Source organism: Crocuta crocuta, unplaced genomic scaffold (assembly GCF_008692635.1).
Source record: "Crocuta crocuta isolate KB4526 unplaced genomic scaffold, BGI_CrCroc_1.0 scaffold25, whole genome shotgun sequence".
Lineage (NCBI taxonomy): Eukaryota > Metazoa > Chordata > Mammalia > Carnivora > Hyaenidae > Crocuta > Crocuta crocuta.
Genome location: NW_027532015.1, coordinates 916,393 through 942,896, shown reverse-complemented (window position 1 = coordinate 942,896; position 26,504 = coordinate 916,393). Strand labels below are relative to the sequence as shown.

General features: G+C 35.8%; 1 protein-coding gene across 1 annotated transcript in view; it reads right to left on the bottom strand.

Moving 5' to 3' along the window:
• Positions 1-26,504, bottom strand: part of SYNE1 (spectrin repeat containing nuclear envelope protein 1) — a 457,258-nt gene that overhangs the window by 324,294 nt on the left and 106,460 nt on the right. The window contains exons 5-11 of the mRNA XM_077775982.1: positions 21,097-21,189; positions 20,013-20,191; positions 15,093-15,289; positions 12,475-12,584; positions 5,419-5,526; positions 2,090-2,227; positions 604-768 (exon numbers count right to left, since the gene is read on the bottom strand). Coding sequence (XP_077632108.1) covers positions 604-768; positions 2,090-2,227; positions 5,419-5,526; positions 12,475-12,584; positions 15,093-15,289; positions 20,013-20,191; positions 21,097-21,189 — 990 coding nt within the window. The remainder of the gene's footprint in view (positions 1-603; positions 769-2,089; positions 2,228-5,418; positions 5,527-12,474; positions 12,585-15,092; positions 15,290-20,012; positions 20,192-21,096; positions 21,190-26,504) is intronic.

Here is a 26,504-nt window from a genome sequence, read left to right as displayed (position 1 = left end):
AACTGCACAAAACACAAGACCGAGTTAATGTGATGTTAACAAAAAATAGCATTTTTAGTTAAATCCATTCTACCACAAAACCCAAAGAGGAAGTTGTTAGAATTTATACTAAGCACAACTGACTTCGTAGTTGAAAAAGTTACAAATAACTAAAAAGTCATCAAGGCCTAATCCCGCCACTTCCTAAAATCACCTCTCTCCCTTGACCCCTTCCCCCTCATAGCAAAGAACCTAAGTACTTGGGAACTTGGCTTGCCTTCCTTCAAGAATGGAGACAAGAACGAGGTCTAGAACCAACAGCCAACTGCATCATTATATAAATGTGTGGGGTCTGTAGGCTTACCTTTCAAAGACTAACATGTAGCAACAGCAATAGCATAGATAACTGCAGATGAAAAAATACCACAGAGCTGCTAGAAAATTCTTCAGAAAATAAATCTACTGGAACTGTCATTAACAAGCAATGAAGATGGAAGTTCAACATCTCTGGATCTGTATGCGTGGACACTTCGGAGACCCGCATCAGGGGAAGGTCTAAGTAGCCAGGTCCCCAGGCAACACAAGCACCGCTGTGCAGGAAGGTATCCCCACCAGAATTTTTACCTTGTGTTGCTCACGTTTCCGTTGTATTGTGTTGGCTGTTTCCTCATGGACCTGCTGAATAGTTATTTCCTCTCTCAGGGCCACCTCTGCTCTGTATAACCAGGCACCTATGGTGCCCAGAGGTGCAGGGAGAGATTTATCAAGCTGTATGTGCCAGTCAAAGAGCTGAAATACAAAAGCAGAAAAACAGAATATCTCTCTGAGACAGAAGACAATTCCTAAAAGTCCCCCAAATGATTTTTAAAGCCCACATAAGGCTGGATTTGATACTTAGAATGTGGAAGAAATTAGAGTTACAAGCAAATTTTAGGGAAACAAAATACATCTTAGACATGGAAGGATATTATTAGGAGCTTAAACCATTTTCTACTTCTAGGACTAGCATGAAGCCCCCACTTCTTTTCAATTTGGCTTTTGCTGAAAGGGAAGGGACTGGGTTTACTGACATGCTGGCGGATGTAGTTGTTATACATTGGATACACTGATGTGTATCCTTTAAAATCTCCATAAAAATCAGGGTCATCCAGATATCTCTGGAGGAAAAGGAATATTCAGGAGTCTTTTTCCTAACCATTTCTTCATTTCTTCCACTTCATCTGATTCTTTTTTGGGGGGTGGGAAGGAGACCCCAAGAAAAAGAGGGGCAGAGGAAAGGGGACAGAGGATCCGAAGCAGTCTCTGTGCTGACAGACTGACAGTGAGCCCAACGTGGGGCTTGAACTCGCAAACTGTGAGATCATGACCCGAGCCAAAGTCGGATGCTCAAATGACTGAGCCACTCAGGTGCCCTTCCACTTTGTCCAGTATTAAGCATTGTTTCCTAACTAATTGGAATACCAGATGGGATAGGTTGAAGTTCTTGGGAACTAATTTATTCTCTGGTAGAGTTTGCTGGGAAAAGATTAGATTATAAAAATGAAGTAAATAAGAGAAGTTCAAGACAAATATTCTCAGTAGTGATAGAAATTCAGAGACCCAGCTTGAAATCTTGGGCTTTCAGTTTGCAAAATATTAACATGAACTTTACTGAGCAGTTTTCTTTCAGGTTCACGTAAGACCAGATTAGAAGATTTGCTTATTATTAAAGAGTGTAAAAATGAATGTGCATACACGAAGATTACTAACTACTGATGAAACCCAGTTATAGACTTTGGAGAAATTATTGAGGCTCCATTCTTGGGAGAGTCACCTTTTCTAAACAACCCAGAATTTAGTTGTGTAAAGTGAGAAGTAACCCAGGTGGTCTTTCAGGATTTCAATCCATTGTCTACTACATGAAACCAGGTGGAGGGCGGGCAAAGCAGAAGAGTTGGTAAACCAAGCACAGTACTTCCACTAACTTAAAGGAAAACTCCCATGGCTAAGTCTTTCCTTCCTCAGCTAGAGGCAGTAGGACCAGATAACATAACACTGGTTAGAAAATGTGATGAAACGTTCTTGACTAAAGTACATAAGCCTTAATAAAATTAATCATGAGAGAACTCACCCTGGAGGACACTCTCTCCCAGGACTGTTTTACCAGTGCTTGGTCAAGTGACAGTTTACCGTCTCTATGTACTGGTTGTATTAAATGTTCAATCTGTTTCCTTTTTATTTCATATTGAACTCTGAAGTGCTTAAATGACTGGAAGAGGAAAAACAGAAACAACATGGACATGAGTCAAAAACAGCAAAAGCAAAGGAAACCACGTTTCCTAAATAACAATCCTCTGTATTTTGATAACACTTAATATACGTTGTTGATAATAATGATGACAGTCACGATACTGATAGCACTGCCATTCATCAAGGCCTGATGATGAGCCTGGCCCCATGCTAAGGGCTCGCTGCACATTATCTCCCCTGGCTTTCTCCATCACCCTACAACATAGACATGTCCTATTATTGTTACCATAGGAAGCCCAGAGGCAACTTGTCAAGAATAAGTAGTGGAGGCAGGAGTCAACCCCAAGATTTCTCATTTCTATTTAAATAATCTATGTGCCAGTCCATGCTCATCAAGAAATAATAGAAAACAGGAATATAAACCCATGTTAAGAATCAAAATAGTTGCTTTACTTAAAAAGTAAATAACAGTTAAATAATAAACCAACTAACTTACAGATATAAATTATATATATCAAAATAATATGGATACAAAGATATCTAAATTTGTGTTTAAGTAAGGCTATATAAAGAGTTTTACATAGGGGACATCATTTATATAATAATATTTTGCTTTAACTTTGTGGCATTAAAACATTAATTATTATGTCTTTTCTTTTATCGTAGAGTGTATAACATAAATCTGTAATATGTAAATTTAAGCATAAGTCAAATGCTAATCTAAAAAGGTAGTGCTTTTAATTAAACTTCTATATTTTACATTAAAATAGCACATCCTGGAATAAAATTCCAAGTCCAAATATGAATTGAACATGCCACTGAAATGTGTAATTATGTTAAAGAACATAATAATGGCCCTACAGAATCTAGCAGGCAATGCATCTGAATCGGAGTAAACAAACATGTAAGTTCACATGAAGAACACTTGGGGGAGATGGTGAGTAACTATTTTACCACAAGTTTTATCTCTCATTTCCTCTAACTTAACGTAATTTAAAAATACCAAAACATAAAACTGATATTCAATTTTATTCAACAGAATTTCAATTTCATTCCACAGAATGAAAAACCAGGAAAATACCCTGTTGACCGATAAGTAGAAACAGAAAATGTTGATCATGTAAGAAACAACAGATGAGGAAAAATGTCCCCTATATTCAGATTTCACATGGTCTCTAACTCTTTTTTTAAGAAACAGCCCTTCATCTTTGGCCTGAAAGGAGTGTTTCTATTTTGTGCTTTTCTAATCCCTTGTTTTCCTTTTATAAAATAATAGCTAACAGGTAACTTCATAATTTGGAATTGATTTTTTATAATTTATGCCTAAACTACAATACACAATGGTCTAATAAGTATATTTACTCTGTTCCTGTATTTCCATCCTCAGTTTACAGGTTTAATCATTTTTTAATGGCGCTCATCCAGAAAATTATATTTTTGAGAAAAAAAGATTACTCTAAGTTTCAAAGCAAAAAATGTACATACATATAAATACATACATATTGCTTTGCCATGTTCAAATAATACAGTATTGATGGAATCAATTCTTCCATAAATAATAATACAAGATTGATGGAATCAATCTTCCATAAATTCAGGAAGAATTTATATATGTTATATAAAATCACACACTAATGCCAATGGTTATATCTTTTATCATCTGCCATGCTGAGTCTCTTATATAGCAAAACCAACTGAAATATAATGTAGACTAGGATATATTATAGCTTGGCCTCTAAAATGCAATGCTGTTTTAAACAGGAGGAAAATGTCAATACTGCATACAATGAATCACCATTTAGTGGGAAACACTGTTGTAACACTCTGTGTCTTAGTAGTGAAAATCTGAAGCTAAAATCCAAGTAATGGCTGTAGGAGACTGGGCAAATAACAGCAGCAGCAACAACTCTGGACTCACTTTGAGTGCAACGGCATCGAACCAGACAGGTCACTATAGAAACTGGTCCCAATAACGGGCTCACTCCAAACATTCATGTTGCAAGCCTTTATTGAATTCGGCTTATTCCACAGTGGCTTTCAATTTGGCGCTGAATTTATTTTTCGTTGGAATTTTTTGGTATGTGATAGCTACACGATCATGAGGTTTAGAAAACCGATGACTAGATGTTTGTGTTTTGGGTCGTCTATAAGACTCTGAATTCGAAGTCATGAAGCTCTACATACGGGGTGGATACACACAATCTAGAACTACTAACTTCACCTCCGGGACAGACCCAAAGGAAATGAAAACAGGATACTTAAGAGATAACTGCACTGCCATGTTTATTGTAATATTAATAGCCAAGATATGGAAACAACCTAAGTGCCCGTTAATGGATGAATGATAAAGGAGATATGATACATATATCATATATATATATGAGAGAGAGAGAGATGTCTATATTTATAAATATTATAGAAAGAAGGACATCCTCTTATTTGTGACAACACATTATACTAAGTGAGATAAGGCAGACAGAAGAGACAATATACAATATTACTTACATGTGGTCTTTCAAAAAGCCAAACTCATAAAAACAAATTAAAATGGTAGTTTCCAAGGGATGAGGGGTAAAGGTGGGGGATAAGACAGATATTATTTAAGTATACAAACTTCTGATGAGTAGTAAATAAATCCTAGAGATCTAATGCACAATATAGTGAATATAGCCAATACTGTATTATAATCATCAGTCTTGCTAGGAGACTGGAATTTAACTATATCAACCACAAAAAAGAAATACTTATGCAATGTAACAGAGGTGCTAATTAGCTCTACAAGGGCAATCATATTATGGTATATAAATGTATTATATTTTTTAAAACTACCTATTTACCCAGAAATACAATTATTATCATTTTTTAATGTTTATTTATTTTTGAGAGAGACAGACACAGTGTGAGTGGGGTGTGGGGGGGGGTGAAGAGAGGGGGAGACACAGCATCTGAGGTAGGCTATAGGCTCTGAGCTGTCAGCACAGTGCCTGATGCAGGGCTCAAACCCATGAACTTTAAGATCATGACCTGAGCCAAAGTCGGATGCTTAACTGACAATTACTACAATTATATGCAAACTTAAGATAATACATATTATTTCTTTAAAGATTTTTCTCAATATCATTAGAAAGACTGAACATGGTTTAAATGATATATATGAATCATACTCATAAACAGCTTTTAAGAAACTGAAATCACTTTTTCATACATTACCTGATATTTATCCTGCAGATTCGATTCCGTCATCTGTGCCCTTGTTAAATCTCTTTCAAACTGTTCTATCCAGACTTTCGTTTCCTTCAACACTAGCCTGTCTTCTCTCTAGAAACCAGCAGGCATTACAATTTTGTCAGTAACTGTACATTTATTTAGTTGCTGATTAATATCTGGCTGATTCTAAAATGCACCCAATATTTAGTAAGTTCCAATCATCTCTGAAAATTTTTGTCTCTCCTCTCCTTCACCTATTTTGGAGAATAAGAGGCAAAAGTCAAACCTAGAAAAACTGCTTAATTATCTTTTATATATATATATATTTTTATTTATTTCTAGGAGAGAGAGAAACAGCGTGAGCAGGGGAGGGTCAGAGAGAGAGGGAGTCACAGACTGAAACAGGATCCAGGCTCTGAGCTGGCAGTCAGCACAGAGCCCGACGCGGGGCTCGAACCCACGAACCGCGAGATCATGACCTAAGTGAAAGTCAGACGCTTAACCGACTAAGCCACGGAGGCGCCCCAAAAACTGCTTAATTATCTTAATGAATATTGAAATCAGTTACTTTCTCAAGAAACCCTAATTTAATTAAGAGAATGTGCTCAAGAGGAAATGCCCCTAAGTACAAAAATACTCAGGAAGAACATGGTTGGAAGAAGACTGAACTCATAGGCCTGGGGGTGCTCTTAATCCAAAGTCATTCATAGCCCAGAGAACACATCTAGATGAGACTAATTTTGACTAAACCCAAGAAATGACAGTCACAGTAACATCGTGGACTAGTATCATGTAAAAATGCTATTCAGGATTATAACAAAAGCTTCACGATGACAGAAAATATTTATTTTGTTCAATGTGGTATTACTAGACCCTGGCAACACAGTACCTATAAAATATTTACCAAAATCTTTGCTGAGTGAATGCATCCAGGCTACCACTCACATCTCAAAAATGAAAAAAAAAAAAAAAAGATTTATAGAATTTTTTCCACAAATAATAACAAGCCATTTTAGTATTGATTTAGTGAAAATATCCCAAGTTTTCATCAAGACTTCTGATCTGGTAAGAATGCCACATTAATCAAAAATGTATTTAACATGATTCTTGGCACTTACAAATAGCTTCCAACTACAGGAGCTCATGTGGTCACAGCCCTGTGACACAGATGAAATGCTGATGACACATGAAGTGGCAAAGTAGACCGAGTGCTGGCTGTGAAGGCAGGTCAGTCTGGTTCTGAATTCTGGTTCTGACCAGTATCAGCTCTGTGACTTTGGACACATCTTTTTTTAAATCCTCTCTACTGCTATACCATCATCTGAGTAGACATCACACACGGCTTGCGCAGTGTGGGGGAGAATTCGAGATAACCCGTGTGGCACCCCCAGCACAGAGACTGGCATACAGGGCTGTTATGACCCACGCCTACTCTCACTTTCTAGTCTTGAAAAGCAATCCTGTCCTGCCTGAAACATTCTGCCCTGGATAATGCCTTCCTCAGAGCTCAGCTCAGACACAACCTAGAAAGCTTCTTCTGATTCAGAAGTCTTCTTGGATCCCTCTTCTGGGCCAGCGGTTCTCATACATCAGCATGAAAGACAATAACCTGGAGGGCTTCTGAAACTAGCTTGCTGGGCACCACCCTCGGTCTTCCTTGGCTCAGTATGTCTGGGGTGGAGGCCGAGAATTTGTATCTCTAAGAAGTTTCCAGGTGAATCTAATGTTGCTGGTCTAGCAACCACATCTTGAGAACACTTCTCTGATCCTGTAACAATCTGAGCTCAAATATTCACTGGAAAAACACTATTTTGTATTGTCCACTTAATTGTCTCTTCCCTTCCATCCATGGCACAAACCCAATATTTATCTTATTTTTTTCTCTAGCCTAACACAGTGTTTGGCACTCAGTCTCACTCAATATATAATGGTAGAATAAATAATTGGTAATGTAGGTAAGTAGAGAAAGAAATGGAACAGGAGCCAAAAACTCTGAAGTTATAGTTCTTCCCAAGATGGCTCTTTTGAATGAACAGATTAACATGGGCAAAGCACATGGTTTATTACTAGGTGACTTGGCTGACTATCACACCCATAAAAGCACCAATGGCATATTCTTATGAGCTCAGAGGAACTAAATGCTCTTGTCTACCTCCAAGGTACCAGAGGTCAGTGTGACCACTACAAGGGAGATTATCAAAGTGACATGGACCTCCCTGTGAGCCTCCAATGACCGGTTGCTCACCAACTGAAACTATTTCACAAAGTCATCTTAGAGAAAGGATTATGTTAAAACAACTTCATTGGGTTCATCTAGTAAATGACTTTTCTACTGGTGGGACAGCATCAAGCAAACTGCAATAAGGTAAGAAGGAGCTATTTACACGCTCAACATTCTCCTTTAAAGAGGAAAATGAAGTGCAAACAATATTTAGATTCCCAGAACCCATTAGTCTAGCGGCTTTTCTTTAATCGGTAACCTTTACCAGCATTAAAAAATTTGGAGGTCTATTTGTCCAGAGAAGACCATCTCAATTCCAGGCAGCTAAACTGCCAGCATTCTCGTGACTTTTTCTCTTTGCTTCTCTTTCTTTTTCTCTTTCTCTCTTTTTCACTCAAACATAACACGGGCACATTTACATGTTTCTGTAGTATGTTTAGATGTGCATAACTCATATGATTCATGGAGCATGAAAAAAATTCCTTTCACATTTGATATAAAATTAGTTACTTTTAATTTGTTATTTGAATGTTGGCAGAAAGTCTTTTTATTGATAGATCTTTAACCTCAGCCTAGATGGAATATCAAGAAAGATGGAAAAAGAATAGGATGATTTAAATTGGGAACAAACTCACAATAGTTAATTACACAAATATTTCTGAGCACTTACTGTGTGTCATGAACTTTCTAAACTATATGGCCACACACTGAGCAGAAGAGAAGTAACAAAGCTCAGGGTATAAGCTAACTGAATACTTACCTTTTTCAAATAATTATTTCCTACTTAATATTTTAAAATATAAAAATAAATCTTTAGAGTTGTTTTTATTTTCCATGTCACATATAAAGAAGTCAAATTGTTACTGTAAATGTTTCCCTTTATTAGTGCTATTGTGTTATTAAAAAGAAATTAATTGATGCCATCTTATTATTAATGATTAGTGGGAAAGTCCATGGGAGTCGCTTAGACTATAACTAACATTTAATAACACTGACATAGGTTATTTGTCCTATTAGAAAGACAAGGAAATAATATGGTTAATGTATTAAAATAAATGTGTATCTAAAGGCAAATACATGCAAAGGAATGGCTAGTAAGCTATGGAATGCAGGTCCATTTGAAAGAGGTCACTAATTCAAGATTATTTAAATCTTACCTTAAAATTTTGGATAGAATTTGCAAAAGATGGAAAACCTGGGAGTATTTCCTAACGATATGAAAAGAAGATAATACATAGAAAAAGAATATAAATTAGGGACAAAAAATCACATAGGAAATAAGAAAAAAACAATAGAGAGGCATCTATCCATAAATAAACAGATGCAAATTTTATGGCTATAGTTACTTTAAGAGATTTTCATACCTTTTGAAAGCATCAAAATGTTCAAATATACTAAGGCAATGTAGTATTCTACTGTTTGGTGTTTTATTTTAATTTGGGGCAATATTTACGTTATAAATGTTTATGTCTTAAAATATTAACCATTTAAATGGTGAACTGCACAAAGATGAGGTATATTAATTCATTTCTTTTCTCAATAAATACATTCATAAGATGCATGTCTGTATCACAATGCCAGTGAAGATGGTGCTGTACTTCTGAAAACAATCCGTAGTATTTGTTGCAGTGGGAGAAGCAAAGACTGAATAAATAATTGAAAATTTAAGAGCTCAGAGAGATAAACTAATAGGCTTATTTTACTTATTTGATGACTGAGCTAATTATTCAAGGAAGACCTTTAGGGAAAAAGTTTATCAGTTTTATTGGTTGGAGTAAGAAAGGCATAGCAATGTCTCTTTCTAGTAAAATTAGATTTAATATCATATCTCTAAAGTATCTGCTTTAAATAAACTCATAAAGAAGATACAACAATCAAATATACCAAAAACTGGAAGCCTGGGAGACACACTGATGCCAAACTTTTTTTTTAATTTATTTTAAAAAAATTTTTAATATTTATTTACTTTTGAGACAGAGAGACAGAGTGTGAGTGAGGGAGGGTGAGAGACAGAGGGAGACACAGAACCTGAAGCAAGTTCCAGGCTCTGAGCTGTCAACACAGAGCCTGATGTGGTGCTTGAACCCACAAACTGGGAGATCATGACCTGAACCGATGCCAAGCTTTTTAAAAAAGAATTATAAGAGGGGCATCTGGGTGGTTCAGTGGGTTATTGTCTAACCCTTGATTTCAGCTCAGGTCATGATCACGCAGTTAGGTTTGTGGGATCGAGCCCTATGATGGGCTTCCTGCTGGAAACATGCAGCTGGCTTGTACCTGAATTCTCTTTCTCCCTCTCTCTCTCTGCCCCTCCCCTGCTCTCTCTCTCAAAATAAGCAAATAAACTTAAAAAAATAAAACAAAATAAGTGAGTTAAAATAACTATTTCCTAAGACTTGATTAGACAAACACTAAGTATTTTGAGATGATGGCATCAATAGCCCTAATGTGTACAGTCTATAAAACGATTATTTAAAAATAAAGAAAATAAAAACTTTGACTAAATAGAATTAGGTGGCCATTTAGCCACATAAGGCAAATGGAAGCCCTACATCACAAAAAACCATAAAATTCCTTTTTACATTTTGAAAATATTCATTTTTAGCTTTTACATTACAAATGCCATATTAAAAAAGGAGCAAAGTTTATAATATATTTTCCTTAAAATTAATTTTTGAAATAACCCTGAAGAATCAAATGCATTCTTTTTAGGAAGGGATAGAGAAAACTTTTTAAAAGAACAGTCAGAACTTATTTTCTAGACAATGAAATTAATCTCTTAATAATAAAGTCTCTTTAGTAAAGCATATTAACAAGCCAATGTCAGGAATGTGTGTCTTTCAAATCTTGAAGCGTTTTGGCATTACATTCTTGCTCAGGAGCATTAACAAAAGCACCTCCTTTTGTTTTTCTGACGCTGCCAGTCACAGAGTTTACTCATTTGGAGAGATGATTCATGTCAGAGAAATTAAAACAGTACAGACTCAGAAACCTGATCAGAAGCAAATCCAATTGGGTAATATAAAAACTTCTGATATGAAAATCAGATGGAAAGCTGATTTTCTCATTGCTGTAGGAGGTTAAGTCTAATATGCTTCCTAATAGAGTTTCTTATTCACACAGCAACATCCACACTCGATTCTATTCTCAAAACCCAGAAAGCCCCAAACAACTCCAAAGCACATGCGTCCATCTATGCTAGGATTTGTATAGAAAATCTGTGTTTGCCTCCTGTGGGTCTTCTTAGAAACATTTACTTGGCTAACTACAGATAAGTTACCCGGGTGGTCAGCGTTTCTGCCTGAATCCTGTCAAAGAACAAAACAAGATGTCCTGAAATGATAGCTTTTAAAAACCTAACATAGTTCTATCAAATGCCAGATTACCTTCAACCAAGCAACCTAGGGAACACCAGTTACCATTTTTTTGCTTAATTTTTTATGAAATCACAGACCTCTATTAGTGTAATACCTTTTCCCAAGTGAAAACTTTGGGTTAGGATCCCTTGGCCTTTGCTTCCTTAGACTTGTTGCTAAGTCTATTTAGAAAACATATTAAATGTTTTCCTAGTTTCCTTTTATGATAATCTCAAACTGCTTTGAAAGCTCTGAGACCTGAGAAATGAAATCAGGTAGGTTTTTAACACATCTTGAAAATTCCACTTCTCTCTCTTCCTGTTGTCATTTTATCTTAGAATTAATTTCAAATTCTGTAGTAAATCTACCTCACTATAATTCAAAAAATAATAATACTTAAAAAATGAGAAGAATGGTATTATTGATTGTTAATGTCCAGGAAAATGGGCACACTGGTGTGCCAGCTGAAGTGTAAAATGGGACAATTTTCTACAGAAAAATTTGAAAAAATCATTTCAAAAAGCAGTAAAGATCTATATTCCATCCAGCTTAAAAATTCCACTTTTAAGAAAGAATCCTAAAACAATGTTCTATTACAGAATTGTTCATAGACACATTTTTTATAATGGCAAAATTCAGAAATTTTCAACAATCAAGATTAATTATTGTACATCTAGATGATGCTCTGGAGAGAATGGCATTAGAAGAATTTTTTATAATGTTAACAGAAAAAAATGATAAAATTTTATTATACTATAATTCTGTTTTTGTTAAAATATTCTGTGTGTCTACATACATATAAAAAATGTTGGGAACTGATGCCAGCATATCAATTTTTATTTCTAGGACAGGGTCTCTCTAGATCAAGTGCAAATAATTTTATTTTTATTATTTCACTTTCTTCCTTTTTATGACAATGAACATATGTCATTTGAGCAGTATAAAAATATGTTATTTAAACTATTGAGATGTTGAAAAAAATCTAATCACAGTGAATAATTAGAAATTTTACAAGTTCGTCTTTCTTCCATATGTTTGTTGTGACTAGACTTATAAAATGAATCTAAAAGTCAAAATTAGATTTTCTCAGATTGAACAGAATATGGGGACTCAAGTTCTAGAAGCACAAATGACACTATACATATAAAATGACTTCACCCTCAGATTACTAAATGACTTTCCCAACACAGCTATCTTTCCTCAAGTTTAATTCATCAGTGCTAATGGTCTAGTATTTATCATTAATAATGCCCTCTGACATATCTAACATACACATCAGAAAAATCTTTCCCTGTAATCTCTGCCCCAATTGGTGACATCCATTCTTTACTCAGTTGCTCTCCTTTTGAAATGTATTCCAAAATAAAATAATAAAATAAAATAAGATGTGTTTAAATTTAATTTTTAGAAAGCCGCATGCTTAAACATCTGAGTCACCATCACTGAGTGCACTATCAGTGCTCAAGGAAGAAAAGTACTTACATCATTCTCTTGCCCATCAGTGCCTGCATTGTGGATGTCAGGGTAATGTTTCAGAAACTGGGCTACGTAGGTCATAATAGACTTCTCATCTGGCTTATCCACATCAACATCTGGAACAACCAGAACCAAATGTGGATAGATTAATTAGCAGTATATACAGTGCTAATCTAATTATACAGAAACCTAGCTAATATGCCAAAAGAGAGTGCCCTCAGTGCAGAAGAAAAATAGAATTAATATTTCAAGACGGTGAGGGAGGAGAAACCAATTTAGTTTGGATGATACATGATGGGAATATTATGACTCAGAAACATGACACATTTTAACTAAGACATTTTAGGAAAGTAATTCCTGTTTACTTTAAATAATCTCAACAGTAATTCATCAGCAATCTGAGATCCTCTATGGCTGTTCAGATATTCTGTGTCATTAATAACATATAAATAATATGTAAATTTCAGAACTGGGGCTAGTGGGGAGTAAAAAGTGCTTACAGGTAATGATGTGACTATAGAGCCTGTATACTGTATCTGGCCAAATATAGATAAGCTTTCTCTTGCCTCCACAAGTTTTATTTTAGAAAAGAGGGAGATGCCTTATGTTCAGTTCCTTGGATAGCCTCTCCCTTATGCATGTTTCTCTCTAAATTACTACACTTTGAAGAATCAAGTACTTTGAGGCTTGACTCAAACACAGAGCCTGAAAAGATATTTTTAAGTATATAGATGTTTACCTAATAAAACCAGTAAAAATCAGGCAAAGGTATTTATACAAATTTAATCATTGGCTTAGAATGAGGGTAAGACTATCTACATAAAAAGTGCTGAATGTTCTAAATCATCTTTTAACTATTCCTTTCAAAGGCAATGAGAAGGCAATTACATTCGGAGATTACAAATACCCACAAAGCAAAAAATATAACCAAACAAAAGCCATGAAAGCCAAAATATAAATGGCCCTAATATTTTGTAATGTTCCTTGTAATGGGAGATAGAATTTCTAGGGACAATCAGTGCCGGATTTAAAAAGTGCTGCAGCTCCAAAGACTTCAAAGGAAATAGTGATCATGTATTCTGGAATGTGCTGGAGAATTCCAAGGTGATTGCAGAAACGACAAGATCACTGGTGTGGAAGGCCCATGTGAAGAATGAGTAAAACTTTCATGAGATGTGAAAGTGGGGAGAAAAAGAAACATTTAACACATGATTTCATAAAATCAGTGCACTTAGATATACATGTAACTAAATCATAAAACAATTGTTATAAAAGAGTTTGGTCTATTTTATCTGTGTTCCTAAAAGTTGGCTAAATAACTTTTTTAAAATTTCTTTTTAAAAATGAATTAATTTTTATATTTTTAATTTTTTTAACTAAAAAAGTTTAAGCTCGATAACTTTTTGAGGGGGTAGTTTGCATTAGGAAAACAAAAGATCACTTTCTATCTGGTGAATTCATCAGTGCTAGAGGTCCAGCACTTATCAAGATGGAAGCTTTGCACCTGGGCAACCTCCGTTTCTATCATGAAAGAAAAACATTACGCTTCTCTGGTCTAATGGGTATGAAAACACCATTTATACCCTCCTCCTGTCCTACTCTAGGAAAAATGGAGGGCTCTGTGTGTGTGTGTGTGTGTGTGTGTGTGTGTGTGTATGTGTGTGTGGTGCAGAAACAAGGTGGAAAGCAATTGGCTATCTTAGTGAATGTGGGAGGCCCGCTTCAGGTTGCTAAAGTGGCGAGGGATCTCCATGTTGCTCTCATCTCAGGGGAAGCCAACCAGGGCTTTACGGGTATCTGTAATTTTTTGCAGGCACAAGTGTCTCCACTTAGACACTGTTTGAGAGTTAGTCATGCTCACTCTGAAATCTCATCTTTAAAAATCACTTCTTTCACTGTATTCACTTTTCTGCATCATTAATAGAAATATCCGTAACTGCCAACCCAAATAAAAAATTGTCTGCAGCATTTGGAAAATTCACTCTGAACCCTTTTATTTCAATAAACAATTTATAGTTTACTAAAGTTTATTAAAGGCATCGAAATTATCTCTTGAAGATGTGAAGGAATGTAATCTATTCCCATAATGTCTTAAATTCACAGTCTTACCAAAAGGTGCCAGACAATTCTAATGAAAAACAGTAGTTGACCATTGGTGTGGTTTTCCTCATGGACACCAGAACGCTGGATGATACCAACATGTCTAAGTTTCTAATGACCGTTTAAACATAGGATCTTAGGTAATTAATAATCTCTTCTGTCTTCCAGATTCTTTGTTATATAAGTAATTCTTTCATCCTGGATTTTCTTCTTCCCCCTATTATCCACACACTTCTAAAGTTTTCATTTTACCCTTTACTATGTGGAGTAAGTACACTCACCTGGCTAATACCACCAATGTCAAAGTGCTGTTTGGAACAACAGAGTTAGGTTTGCTCCCATATATGATGGCAAATATTTTTCCAAAAGAAAATCAGTACAGGAAGCTACTATTTCTTCCTGCTTTTCTAAAATTGTCTGGCCTCTACTAAGGTCTCAGAAATCATCTGTAATTTCTGCGTTTAAGACATAGAAGCCTACTGAGTTGAAGTGTGTGTACAAGAACCAATAATTATTCAACTTACCTTCAGGATCCAGTAGTCTTGGAATTCCTAGTTCTGTTTCAGCAATAGTGAAAGCCTCCTCCAGATTTTCCCGGTTAGATCTGTCTTTCACTTTCTCCAAGTCCACTAGTTCTGGTCGAATGGCATGGATGACTGAATGAAAGGCAACTCCACTTCTCCAGCTCCGCCCAAAGTCCTTTACTTCTATTCCCATCTGCCTTTAATGTGATAAAAAATAAAAATAAAATTTTCCTTTATTTTTTTCAATGTTTATTTTTGAGAGAGAGAGAGACAGAGCATAAGCTGGGTAGGGACAGAGAGAGAGGGAGACACAGAATCTGAAGCAGGCTCCAGGCTCTGAGCTGTCAGCACAGAGCCCGACAAGGGGGTAGAACTCACAAACCGCAGGATCATGACCTGAGTCAAAGTTGGCTGCTCAGCTGACTGAGCCAGCCAGGCACTACCCAAAAATATAGTAAAATGAAATTATGTCACATTTTGAATCTGAGTAGGTGATATGCACTTTCCTCAAGGACTAACGCAAAATCCAATCCTCAACAATGACTGATGTGCAGTTAGCTATATCAGTTAGCTGCTTGAAAGAAATTAAGCAAAGAAAAATTTTAGAGGGTAACAAGATGGACAAATTCTAGTTCCATACTTAGAGTTTTCTATATTAGATTTTTCAGTAATTGAGATATTCAATTTAAAGCACATTTTTAAAGGAAACAAATTCAGAGAAAACGTCTGGTAAAATGAAAAAGCGAAAATTATAAAGCACCAAAACTGATAGTAATCCATCGTTGTATATTTTTTAAGTATCTAGCACAATTCTTTATTAAAATTTTTAATGTATTTATTTTTGAGAGAAAGAGGCAGTGTAAGCCAGGGAGGGGCAGAGAGAGAGATGGAGACACAGAATCTGAAGCAGACTCCAGGCTCTGAGCTGTCAGCACAGAGCCCAACGCGGGGCTCAAACTCACAAACCATGAGATCATGACTTTAGTCGAAGTCGGACGTTTAACCGAATGAGCCACCCAGGCCCCCCACATTTAGCACAATTCCAATGACAGTGATAAACACTGATGTGTTGCACATGCACAGGTATTAACATACCAAGATAATATGGCTGAATGATATCAAATGCATTAGAATGAACAAATGCAGATGGATGTGATCCTGCCTGTAAATCAATCACACAGGAGCCTATAATCAACATGAGTCCAGAGAAGTTTCCACTTACACCACTGGCCGGTCAAATTGTTTGATCAAATTGGATTTTGTTTTTGTATTTTTTTTTTTTTTTTTTTNTGAGATCATAACCTGAGCTGAAGTCAGTTGCTTAACTGAGTGAGCCACCCAGATGCCCCTGATCAAATTGTTTTTTAAACTCTGTTTTTGGAATTGCCTTGAGGGCAATGCCCTGATAGCAAATTTTGTTCTTTTCTGGTAGATATGATTAAGTTGAAGCCAGTTATGATAATTAAGAATTAATTCAAGTTGGTAGTAATATTTTGTTATTGAAAATAATAGTGATAGAAAATCACAATGAATTTTTTTCTATGTGTAACTTATCAACTATATACATAGGCAGCTCCAAAAAGTAAGTTGCAAAGATGTCTTTGACCAACATCCTTTGGTTAAGTCTGATGCCTTTAAAGGTGATCAATTAATTAGATGACATTCAATGGATAAATATCCTGGCAGTCTCTTTTAAAAAAAATGTTTTTAAGTCTTATTACAGCTATTTCTAAATGAAGCAGAGGTAACATTACCCAATTCTTTGTTTTTCACTATATTCTCAACATTTCCATGAGCCATAAGATATATTTGACAACACTAATATACAAAGTTGATAAATGCCCTTAAGTTTTATCTCTGCAATCTAAAAAGTCACTTTAAATCCTGTTTTACCAATGTACATTCAGCTTGCATAAAATACACTTAAATACAAATAAATATTTTATATATGATTGATACATTAATACAAGTTAATAAATGCTCTTAAATTTTATCTCTGCCAGCTTAAGTTTCACTTTAAATCCTGTTTTACCAATGCACATTCATTCTTCATTAAACATGTTAAAAACAGCATCACTGGATCTCCTCACTGGCTTCATAAATAAATATTTTCAAATAATTTTGTAAGATTTCAGGAGTTGTAAAGTAACTTTGTATCTTTTCTTAGTTCTTTCGCTTTCCATCCCTGGTAGCATGCGTATAATACTTTCAGCCAAAGTCTGGCACACGGGCAGACACCCACCCAGGTGCATTCTTGTTAGCTCTTTGCTTCTTCACAAACTTAAAGAGACTTGGACACATCACTTAAAGAAGTAATGAAGTATATCCAGTTTATAGGCATTTCTGATCTCTGATATGTTTTACCTTCAATCATTTTGGATGGATCTGGCTGTACATGCCTTCATTTGTTTCATTATCTTATTAAGTTTTGTCTTAAAATACCATTGTGTTTCTTAGACATCTCAAAACAAGGTATGCAAATCTCAGATATGCTATAGTTTAATGCTTTCATGTCTGAGAGAGTATATAGGAGATTAAATTGGTTAAAAAAAAGAGAGAGAAGGCTGAATTACGTTGCATTACTAAAACAGTTTTTTATTTACTTCTGACATATTTTAAAATTTTATATGAAAACAGTGACTACATTCCGATGATATGTCTGGTGTTTACTAGATGTTTTGTCCTTTCTTGTCATCTTCAGTCTTCCAGGGCTGATAAACATTCAGACCACAGAGTCTCACAGATTATAATTCTAAAAACAAGTCATATACTGAAAGGGGTATAGATTCTAGTCTTTTATCCATAGCAGGTAAAAAAAAAAAATTGCTTGAAAAATACATACTGGGAGAGTGTAAACCAAAAAAAGCAGCTTTTAGAAAAATTATCAACGATTTGGTTGGCATAAAGGAATCACATGTTCATCACAAAACTTTTATGCTAGAGAAGTCATCTCCCCAAATCTCTACATTTTATGCAGCTGTAAAATAAATGGATCTCACTGATAACGTTGATGCATGGAAAACCCTCGGATCCATCCATCTGGACATTTATACAGATAAGAAAAATACAACTTCCACTGATATTACAAATATAAGTTGCAGGAGTGACTTTTAGTTATTACAGGATTCCTGCACAGCTCTGGGATATCCAGATGTAGAACAAAACCAATGCAGAAAAACTCCAATAGCATTCAATTTCAGTTTACTTCAAGCAAGTATAATATTAAGTGAAACCAATTTATTTTAATTTTTTTTATGTTTTATTTGTTTTTGAGAGAGAGAGAGAGAGAGAGCAGGAGAGAGACAGAAAGAGAGGGAGACACAGAATCCAAAGACAGGCTCCAGGCTCTGAGCTGTCAGCACAAAGCCCAACACGGGGCTCGAACCCACAAACTGAGAGATCATGATGTGAGCCGAAGCCAAACGCTTAACCGACTGAGCCACCCAAGCACCCTGAAACCAATTTATTTTTGATTAATTTAATGTTGTGCGAAGCAATGGGCAAGAGAATATCACATTGACATTATTACAAAGTTTTACTGCAATAGCATCATGACAAGTGTCCTAGCACGTGGTCACTTTTATCTTCTCCCTGCCCAATTAGCTGCAGAAGAGATTAGTAATTGCCACTAGAGATAAAGGGAAACAATATACTGGCAATGTGGGCAGGTTTTTAAAATTTCATTTCTACTACACATTCCAAAAAGCTTTGCCTTCAAAAATATTTTTGAGTACAAGTTGAATCATAAAAATATACCCCAAATTAGAAAACCAACAGACTAAAAGTTAAACCAAACTGTATAAAATAGTAACACTAATTACATCTTCTCTATGTTTAATTTTTCTCTATTTTTGCTCTTCAAACGCTTTAAAAATAGAACTCCCTATGTTTAGTGCTTCAATATTTTATAATGATAAATGCTTGTTTAAAACTATTTTTCAGAAGTAGGGAATAAGATTCAGATTAGATTTGGGCACACAAAAACAAAACAGAAAGTGAGTTAATTTGACACGTCACTTAGGAAAATCATACAAAAGCACAACTTCTTTGTGAAGAAATCTTACCACTGACCACACCAGACCACAGTACACTGGTTATTGACACTTACTCCTTGAGAGAAGTAATATTCTATCTGGCATTATGTACATGAATGTACACACATATAAATTTATTATGCCCAGAAGCAAATCCAGTCTATCAGCTGAAGCTGACAAAGGAATCTATATTAGACCCATGGAAAAAAATTAAAGATAAAATTGCTAGAACATTTTGGGAAACAAAAAAATATATAATTACTTTAGAACGGGGACCTGAGTTCATATTAATATCAAATAGAACTTAATAGTCTTATGAAGAAATGATCACATTTAAACTTCTTATTTGTGTAAAGATTATTTAATAAAAGCAGGATGTCCAGGGGCTCCTGGGTGGTTCAGTCGATTAAGCGTCTGAGTTTTGGTTTCCACTCAGGTCATGCATGATCTCATGGTTTGAACCCTGTATCGGGCTCTTTGCTGACACCACAGAGTCTGCTTGCAATTCTCTCTCTCTCTGCCCTCTCCACTCACTCTTATGTTCTCTCTCTCAAAATAATACATAAACATTAAAAAAAAGTCAGTCTAAACAATGATCTAAATAGATTAGCCCTCTCATTATCAAAGTGTAGAGTTGTCAAAAAAAAAAAAATTGGGCTCAATCACATGAATAATGAAGGAATTAATTTGATTACAGCACTTCCTGAGAGTGTTAGTGATGATTTCTGTTTATATTTTAATTCAAGGAAAGAATTTAACAGCTGGAAGCAATCCCTTCACCCAAATGTCTCTTCAAATTCTGCAACACTGGAAAGTGCACTCAGCAATAAATTGATAACTTAAATTATTCAAGGGTTTCGAATTTAAACAAACTCCTGGCACTTACTTGGCTACTGTGTACTGAACCCACTTTAACAAAGCTTTCTTAGCATTTCCTTGGATCTTGGTGGCCACCTTCCGTTTACTTGGGGGGCTGGCAGTCTCCGCGCTGACCATGCTGTCCACAGACGATGTGCTGCCAGACAGGGACTGCAGCTGCGGTAGGTTGCTGGTCAGCTCCTCAATCTGTGAATTAACAGTGAGCAAAAATATAAGAACTGTCTTGTTATTCCCTTAGATGTTCTACTTTTCCAGCAAAAAGTGATTTAAACTCACACCCTCGACACCATTGACAATGCAAGCCCTCAAGGGCACGATTGTCAGGCTACCCTTCTTTGTACTTCCGGTTGCATCTAAGACTACGTTACACACAGTAACAAATGCTTGTTACATACACGAATGAATGAATAGAGTAAAACCTAATGGTTGTCCAAACCCATAGAATGGACACCACCAAAGTGAACCATAATGTAAACAATGGTCTTTGAAAAATAATGATGTGCCAACACAAGTTCGTTAATTGTAACAAAGGTATCACTCCATGGAGGATGTTGGTTATGGAAGAGGCTACCCATGTGTGGAACACAAGGTGTATGCTGGGAAATCTCTGTACTTTTTGCTCACTTTTGTGGTAAACCAAAAACTGCTCTAAAATATCATGTCTATTTGTTTTAACACCAACCTAATGACTAGAGAACTTATTCTAGATGGAATGGTGAGTTAATTTCTCCCCTTAATGTCTAATAGCATAAAACTGTTCCCTTCCAGGGAACAAAAATGTTCCTAAACTCTGTCTACACCAATATTTCATCTCCATTGTTCTCTGCTCATTTTTCAGACTGAGTACCTATGCCATAATGTTTGGGGGGGGGTGGTTCATATATGACATATAGGACATATTTCCCTTCCTTTGCAGGGAAGACGAAATTGTTCTGCTAACAAGAACAACAAAAGGTACATGTGAAGGTCACATTTCTGCTAACACAAGGATCAATCCCCAAGGTAGGGCAAAGGAGAGTATTACTAAAATTTCCACCACTGCCTTCATCCATGACATTATATCAACTGCAAAGGAAGTTATAGTTCAGTACCTGGAAGTACAGAATAATGGTCCACATCAATCCGAGAACTATTGATGGTCGGCCATCAGCTATATCAGTGGAGTTAATGTTGACTAGTTTAATCTGTTCAAAAAGAAAAACTCTACTAGTAATGTACTAGAAGATTATAGACCATTTAATTATGCAATCATTAGGACTTTATTAGACATCAGCATCATTTGGTCATGCCTGTGTAGTAGGACACAAGAGTAAGTAGGGTAAGCCATCAGAACAAACAAGCACATGGTTTCAGTGGAAATTTCAGGAGCATTCATTAGGTGCACACAATAAAAACAACCATGGAATGAATTTCAAAAATTTCTCTAAAGTTGAAAAAATATGATATCATGCAAGGGATTACCAACAAAACACCAGACAGAAAAAAAAAAGATAAAGGTGGGGGTTATTTTTTAGATTCAGAAGTTGACTGGAACTTAAAAGAAACTGTAATCAGTAGTTTAAGAAAATGCACTTACTTTGAAGTTTGTTACCAAATAGCATGACACTTATGTTCTTTTTAACCTATAAAAGTCAGGAGTTAAAAAATTCTAAAATTTGTACTAACCGGCGATCCTCTGTATATGGACTGACATGAAAGAAAAGGGGAGAAGATGATATACATACATAAATAATTTTTCAAAATCAGTATCACTTGCTCAAAGGGGATAAAAATGTAGACAGTAAATTGAGAGCGTGATTTGGGGAATACATTTTAAAGACCCAGGAAAGCCAAGAAATAATAAAGTAGAAGAGAGTGTTAGGGTTCAGTTCCCTACTTTTCGGCACTGGTAACTATAAACCATTCATGATAGATGTTAACCTGTCTACAGTTGCCCCCAATTATTTATTTCAATACCTCCCCAAGTATTAAAAATGGTATTTCCTAAATCCCAGCAAAATGGACTGTATGGTTAAGTCCATCTCAGCCAATCATGATAGAACACAATTAACAACTGCTCAATGCCCTCTTCATAGTCCCTAAACAAATTAGAAAAAAAATAATCAAGTATTCTGCAGATTTCTAGTTCAATAATTCTATGACAAGACTTAATAAGGTGTATTATTAATAATAAAGCTCAGAAGTTTGTAAATGGTTTACTTTAAAAAATTATCAGATGCAAAAAACTTTAATTAGTTTAAATTTACTAGTTATATATCAGAGGACTAGAGTAAAGGCTAGCATGAAAATCACTGCAAATCATTTGAAATATACCTATGGGATTTTGTCTCAGTGGTAAAATTAATTTATCAGGCTTAGAGACAGAAAAAACTGAGAATTTCCATAAATTGCAAACATATGTGTCTACTTCTTTTAAACATAGCACAGCATAGGACACATAACACATGTTTTTAGAAAATAAAGAATATCACATTTTTTCATTTTGTGACAGAAACATATTGCAATGTCCATAATCATTTTGATTACACCTTCTCTAGAATTTTCTCCACCTCCATTTTAGTATGCATGTAGCACAGATATATAATACATGCTAACAACCATAAGATTTATGTCTTCCATAAAGGGCAGATTATTTCTCTTTCTTTATATATCACTCTTTTTAAAAATGGTTAAGTTGAATTTCTTACCTCAATCCAGCTCCAACTTTACTATGAACTTAACATATTCTACTTATAATAGTACCTAAAAATATCTCACTCAACTCCTAAAGAAAAAATGTTTTTCAGGGGTGCCTGGGTGGCCCAGTTGGTTAAGAGGCCGACTTCAGCTCAGGTCTTGATCTCATGGTTCATGGGTTGAAGCCCCACATTGGGGCTGACAGCTCGGTGCCTGAGCCTGCTTTGGATTCTGTGTCTCCCTCTCTCTCTGCCCCTCCCCACTCATGCTCTATCTTTCTCTGTCTCTCAAAAATAAACATTAAATATAATAATAATAACTTAAAAAAGAAAAAATGCTTTTCCTAGTTATTTTTTCCTCTTAAAAACTGTATGTTCCATAATGGGCTTATGGAGCACAGATTTATTTGTTCCTGTTTGTTTGTTTGTTTGTTTCACCTCCCCTCCCTTGCAAAATCTTATTAAACTTATTCTATTAAATTCTTAATAGCCTAGGAGAGTGGGATGGGCAAAGAGACACATCTGAAGAGGCAAGAATTCCCGGAAACCAGAAAGAGAATGAAATCACAAGGATGGACCTCACCTTCAACCTACTGACCTAGAGGCTACAGGAATGCAGCCCAAAAATCTGCTTTAACAAAACCTCTAGGTTTTGTTGATTCTAATGTATATCAGTGCTTGAGAATCCCATACTAGACAATTGCATTTGGCCCATGAAATTTCAAGAAGTTTGATTTTGCAAGCCAGAGGCCCATGTGGCCTGAATTTGTGGTCCCCCCCAAATTCACATGTTGAGGCCCTAAACCCCAATGTTACTATATTTAGAGACAGGGCCTTTAAGGAGGTAATTAAGGTTAAATGAAGTAATAAGAGTGGGCCCTAATCCAATAGGGCTGGTATCTATGGGAAGAAGAGACATTGGAGCTCTTTCTCTCCACACCCACACAGAGAAAAGAGCCAGGGGAGGACACAGTGTGTGTCTGTCTGTAATCAGGAAGAGATGAAGAGACCAACTCTCCTGGTGCCTTGATCTTAAACCTCTAGCCTCCAAAGCTGTGAAAAAATAAATTTCTGTTATTTAAGCCATCCACTCTGTGGTAGTGCTGTGGTAGCCATAGCATTCTAATACAAGGCCCACAGATATTTCCAAAAAATATTCAAATTATTGGGGAATAAATTTCAAAAAAAACTTTAAATGGAAACTCCAGATTACTAGTGTTTCTTGATATATTGGAAAACCTAACAAATAGATGCACTGCCACTTTATGCGAGTTGCCTTCTACAATGAATGTGGGGTAGACCATTCTAATCAATGATACAGGAAGCCAACGACCTGAATTACTTAATAAACAACAAATAAATAATTAAATTTCAATAAAATCCAGATTACTGACTTTTTTTGTTCAGCTGGAAAATCTGGGATCACTGTGCTTGGTTTCACTGAGGCAACGAGTGAGAACTGAATGTTTGCTTCCATCTTGCAGACAGGGCACAAGGCTGCTTCATTCTCCTGTTTCCACAGGTAACCTCTAACTCACCTCATCTTTTAGATCACCTATCCAACTTCACAGGACTCTAAACTTACGCTCCTTGTCTGCACTAAGGGAAACTTTGGGAAAGGTGGTCAGCGGTTGGCTCCTTGTGGTACTGTTCAGAAGGACCCAGCATACACCTCACTGGAGAAAGACACTGGGGGAAATGGTGTTGTATCTACTCATTAGAGTCACATTAACATGGTTCCTATCAGATATTAATGGACGCTTTTTCAACTGCCCCATAAACAAATGGAAAAGAAACACAATGGTAGAGTTTTCTCCAGTAAAACTTGAGGAGTGCCTTCTTCATTATTCCTTAAATCAAGCTACAATCTAAGGACTAAACTAATGTCCTATTATTTAAAGAAAAAAAAAATCTAAGCAGAGGGCAATGTAAGTCCAAAGGTCAAAGACAAATTCCTGAAAATGCATTTGAAATGGAAGTTCTTAAATTATAAAAATAAATAAGTAAATAAATAAATAAAGAGTAAATAGTGGGCGCCAAAAAGCCTTAAAAAACTCATTCCTCCTCACAGTCAATTTTCATTGCTTAGGATTGTTCTTTGAAAATGATCTTGCGTAGGGGCGCCTGGGTGGCTTAATCGGTTAAGCGTCCGACTTTTGCTTAGGTCATGATCTCCCGGTTTGTGGGTTCGAGCCCCGCGTCAGGCTCTGTGCTGACTGCCAGCTCAGAGCCTGGAGCCTATTTCGGAGTCTGTGTCTCCCTCTCTCTCTGACCCTCCCCTGCTCATGCTGTCTCTCTCTCTCTCTCCTAGAAATAAATAAAAATATTAAAAAAAAAAAAAGAAAAAAAAGAAAATGATCTTGCGTAAAACAAGTGTTCTGTGAAAAGAAGACTCTTTGGCCCTCTTTGCAAACAATGACTTTATAGTCCTTAAGTTTTCTCCAAAACATTAATAAGGGGAATTTTGTTTTTATATTCTAGTCAATGAAGGATACCTCAGAATAAAGTAGGACACCATTGTTACATAGGGAAAATGGGAGACTGAATAATTTGGAAAACTATAAATATATTTTTCAATAGGCTTTTTCAGCTTTCTAGGAAGAAGTCTTGGAAGAAGCTATGGAAAAAGAAAAACACTCCATTTATAATGATATTACAGTGATATGGAAACAATGAGTATATTCTGTAAGAAGCTAATATTGTTGGAGCACCTGGGTGGCTCAGTTGGTTAAGCATACGACTTCAGGTCAGGTCATTATCTTGTGGCTCATGGGTTCAAGCCCCTGTAGTGCTCTGTGCTGACAGCCCAGAGCCTGGAGCCCGCTTCAGATTCTTTGTCTCTCTCTCTCTCTCTGTCCCTCCCCTGCTTACACTTTCTCTCTCTCTCTTTCTCTCAAAAGTAAACATTTAAAAAAAGAAGTGAATATTGTTTTTTTCTACCATCTTAACATCCAGAATCTCTCTTTAGCATGGAGTCTGCACAACTGACTAGACTTTATATTGTTTAATCGTACTACCGCCTGATCAAAATAGAAATTATTCACTGAATAGAATCAAGTATTTTTGTTTTTTCAGAGTTCCTGTCATAAAGAAAGTATTCAAATATGCATTTGTACAGTTAATAAATTAATTTAGTGCATATAGACTTAGAAGGTAATAGTTGAATCATTCTACTTTCCAGGAGTATTTTCCACAGACACCTGAATTCCCACAAGCTCAGAAAAGGCTAAATCTAAAAGGGTTCTTGCAACCCATTTGGAAGAGAATATGGCAATACCTAATAAAGCTACATATACACTTGACTTTTGACCCAGCAATCACACTTGAAAATACACTTCCAATAATATGAAAGTACTATGCATAGCCATTAATTGCATGTTTTGGTTGCAAAATACTAGAAAAAACCTAAATTCTCATTCATAAGAGAGTAGTTGAATAAACTCTGGCACATCCAACTATTGGAATGCTATGCAGCTGTGAAAATGAATGAGGAAAATCTCCATGAACTGGACTGGTTTGAATGATTTCTAGGATATAGTGTTAAGTGAAAAACCATAGTGCAAGAGTGTTTTCTACGATGTCACCCTTCATGTAAAAAAATGGTGTATGAAAATACATCTGCACATTTGTGCAAAAGAAATGTAGGAAGAATAAATCAGAAGCTAGAGAGCTTGGTTACCTAAGATGAGATAGGGAATGGAAGGAAGAGGGATGAGAATGCAATAGTAGAGATAAAGAGGGGGTGCCTTCTCTACATGTTAACTTTTACTCTTGGAACCATGATAATGTCTAGTTCCCCTAAATAAAAAATAATAATAATTAAA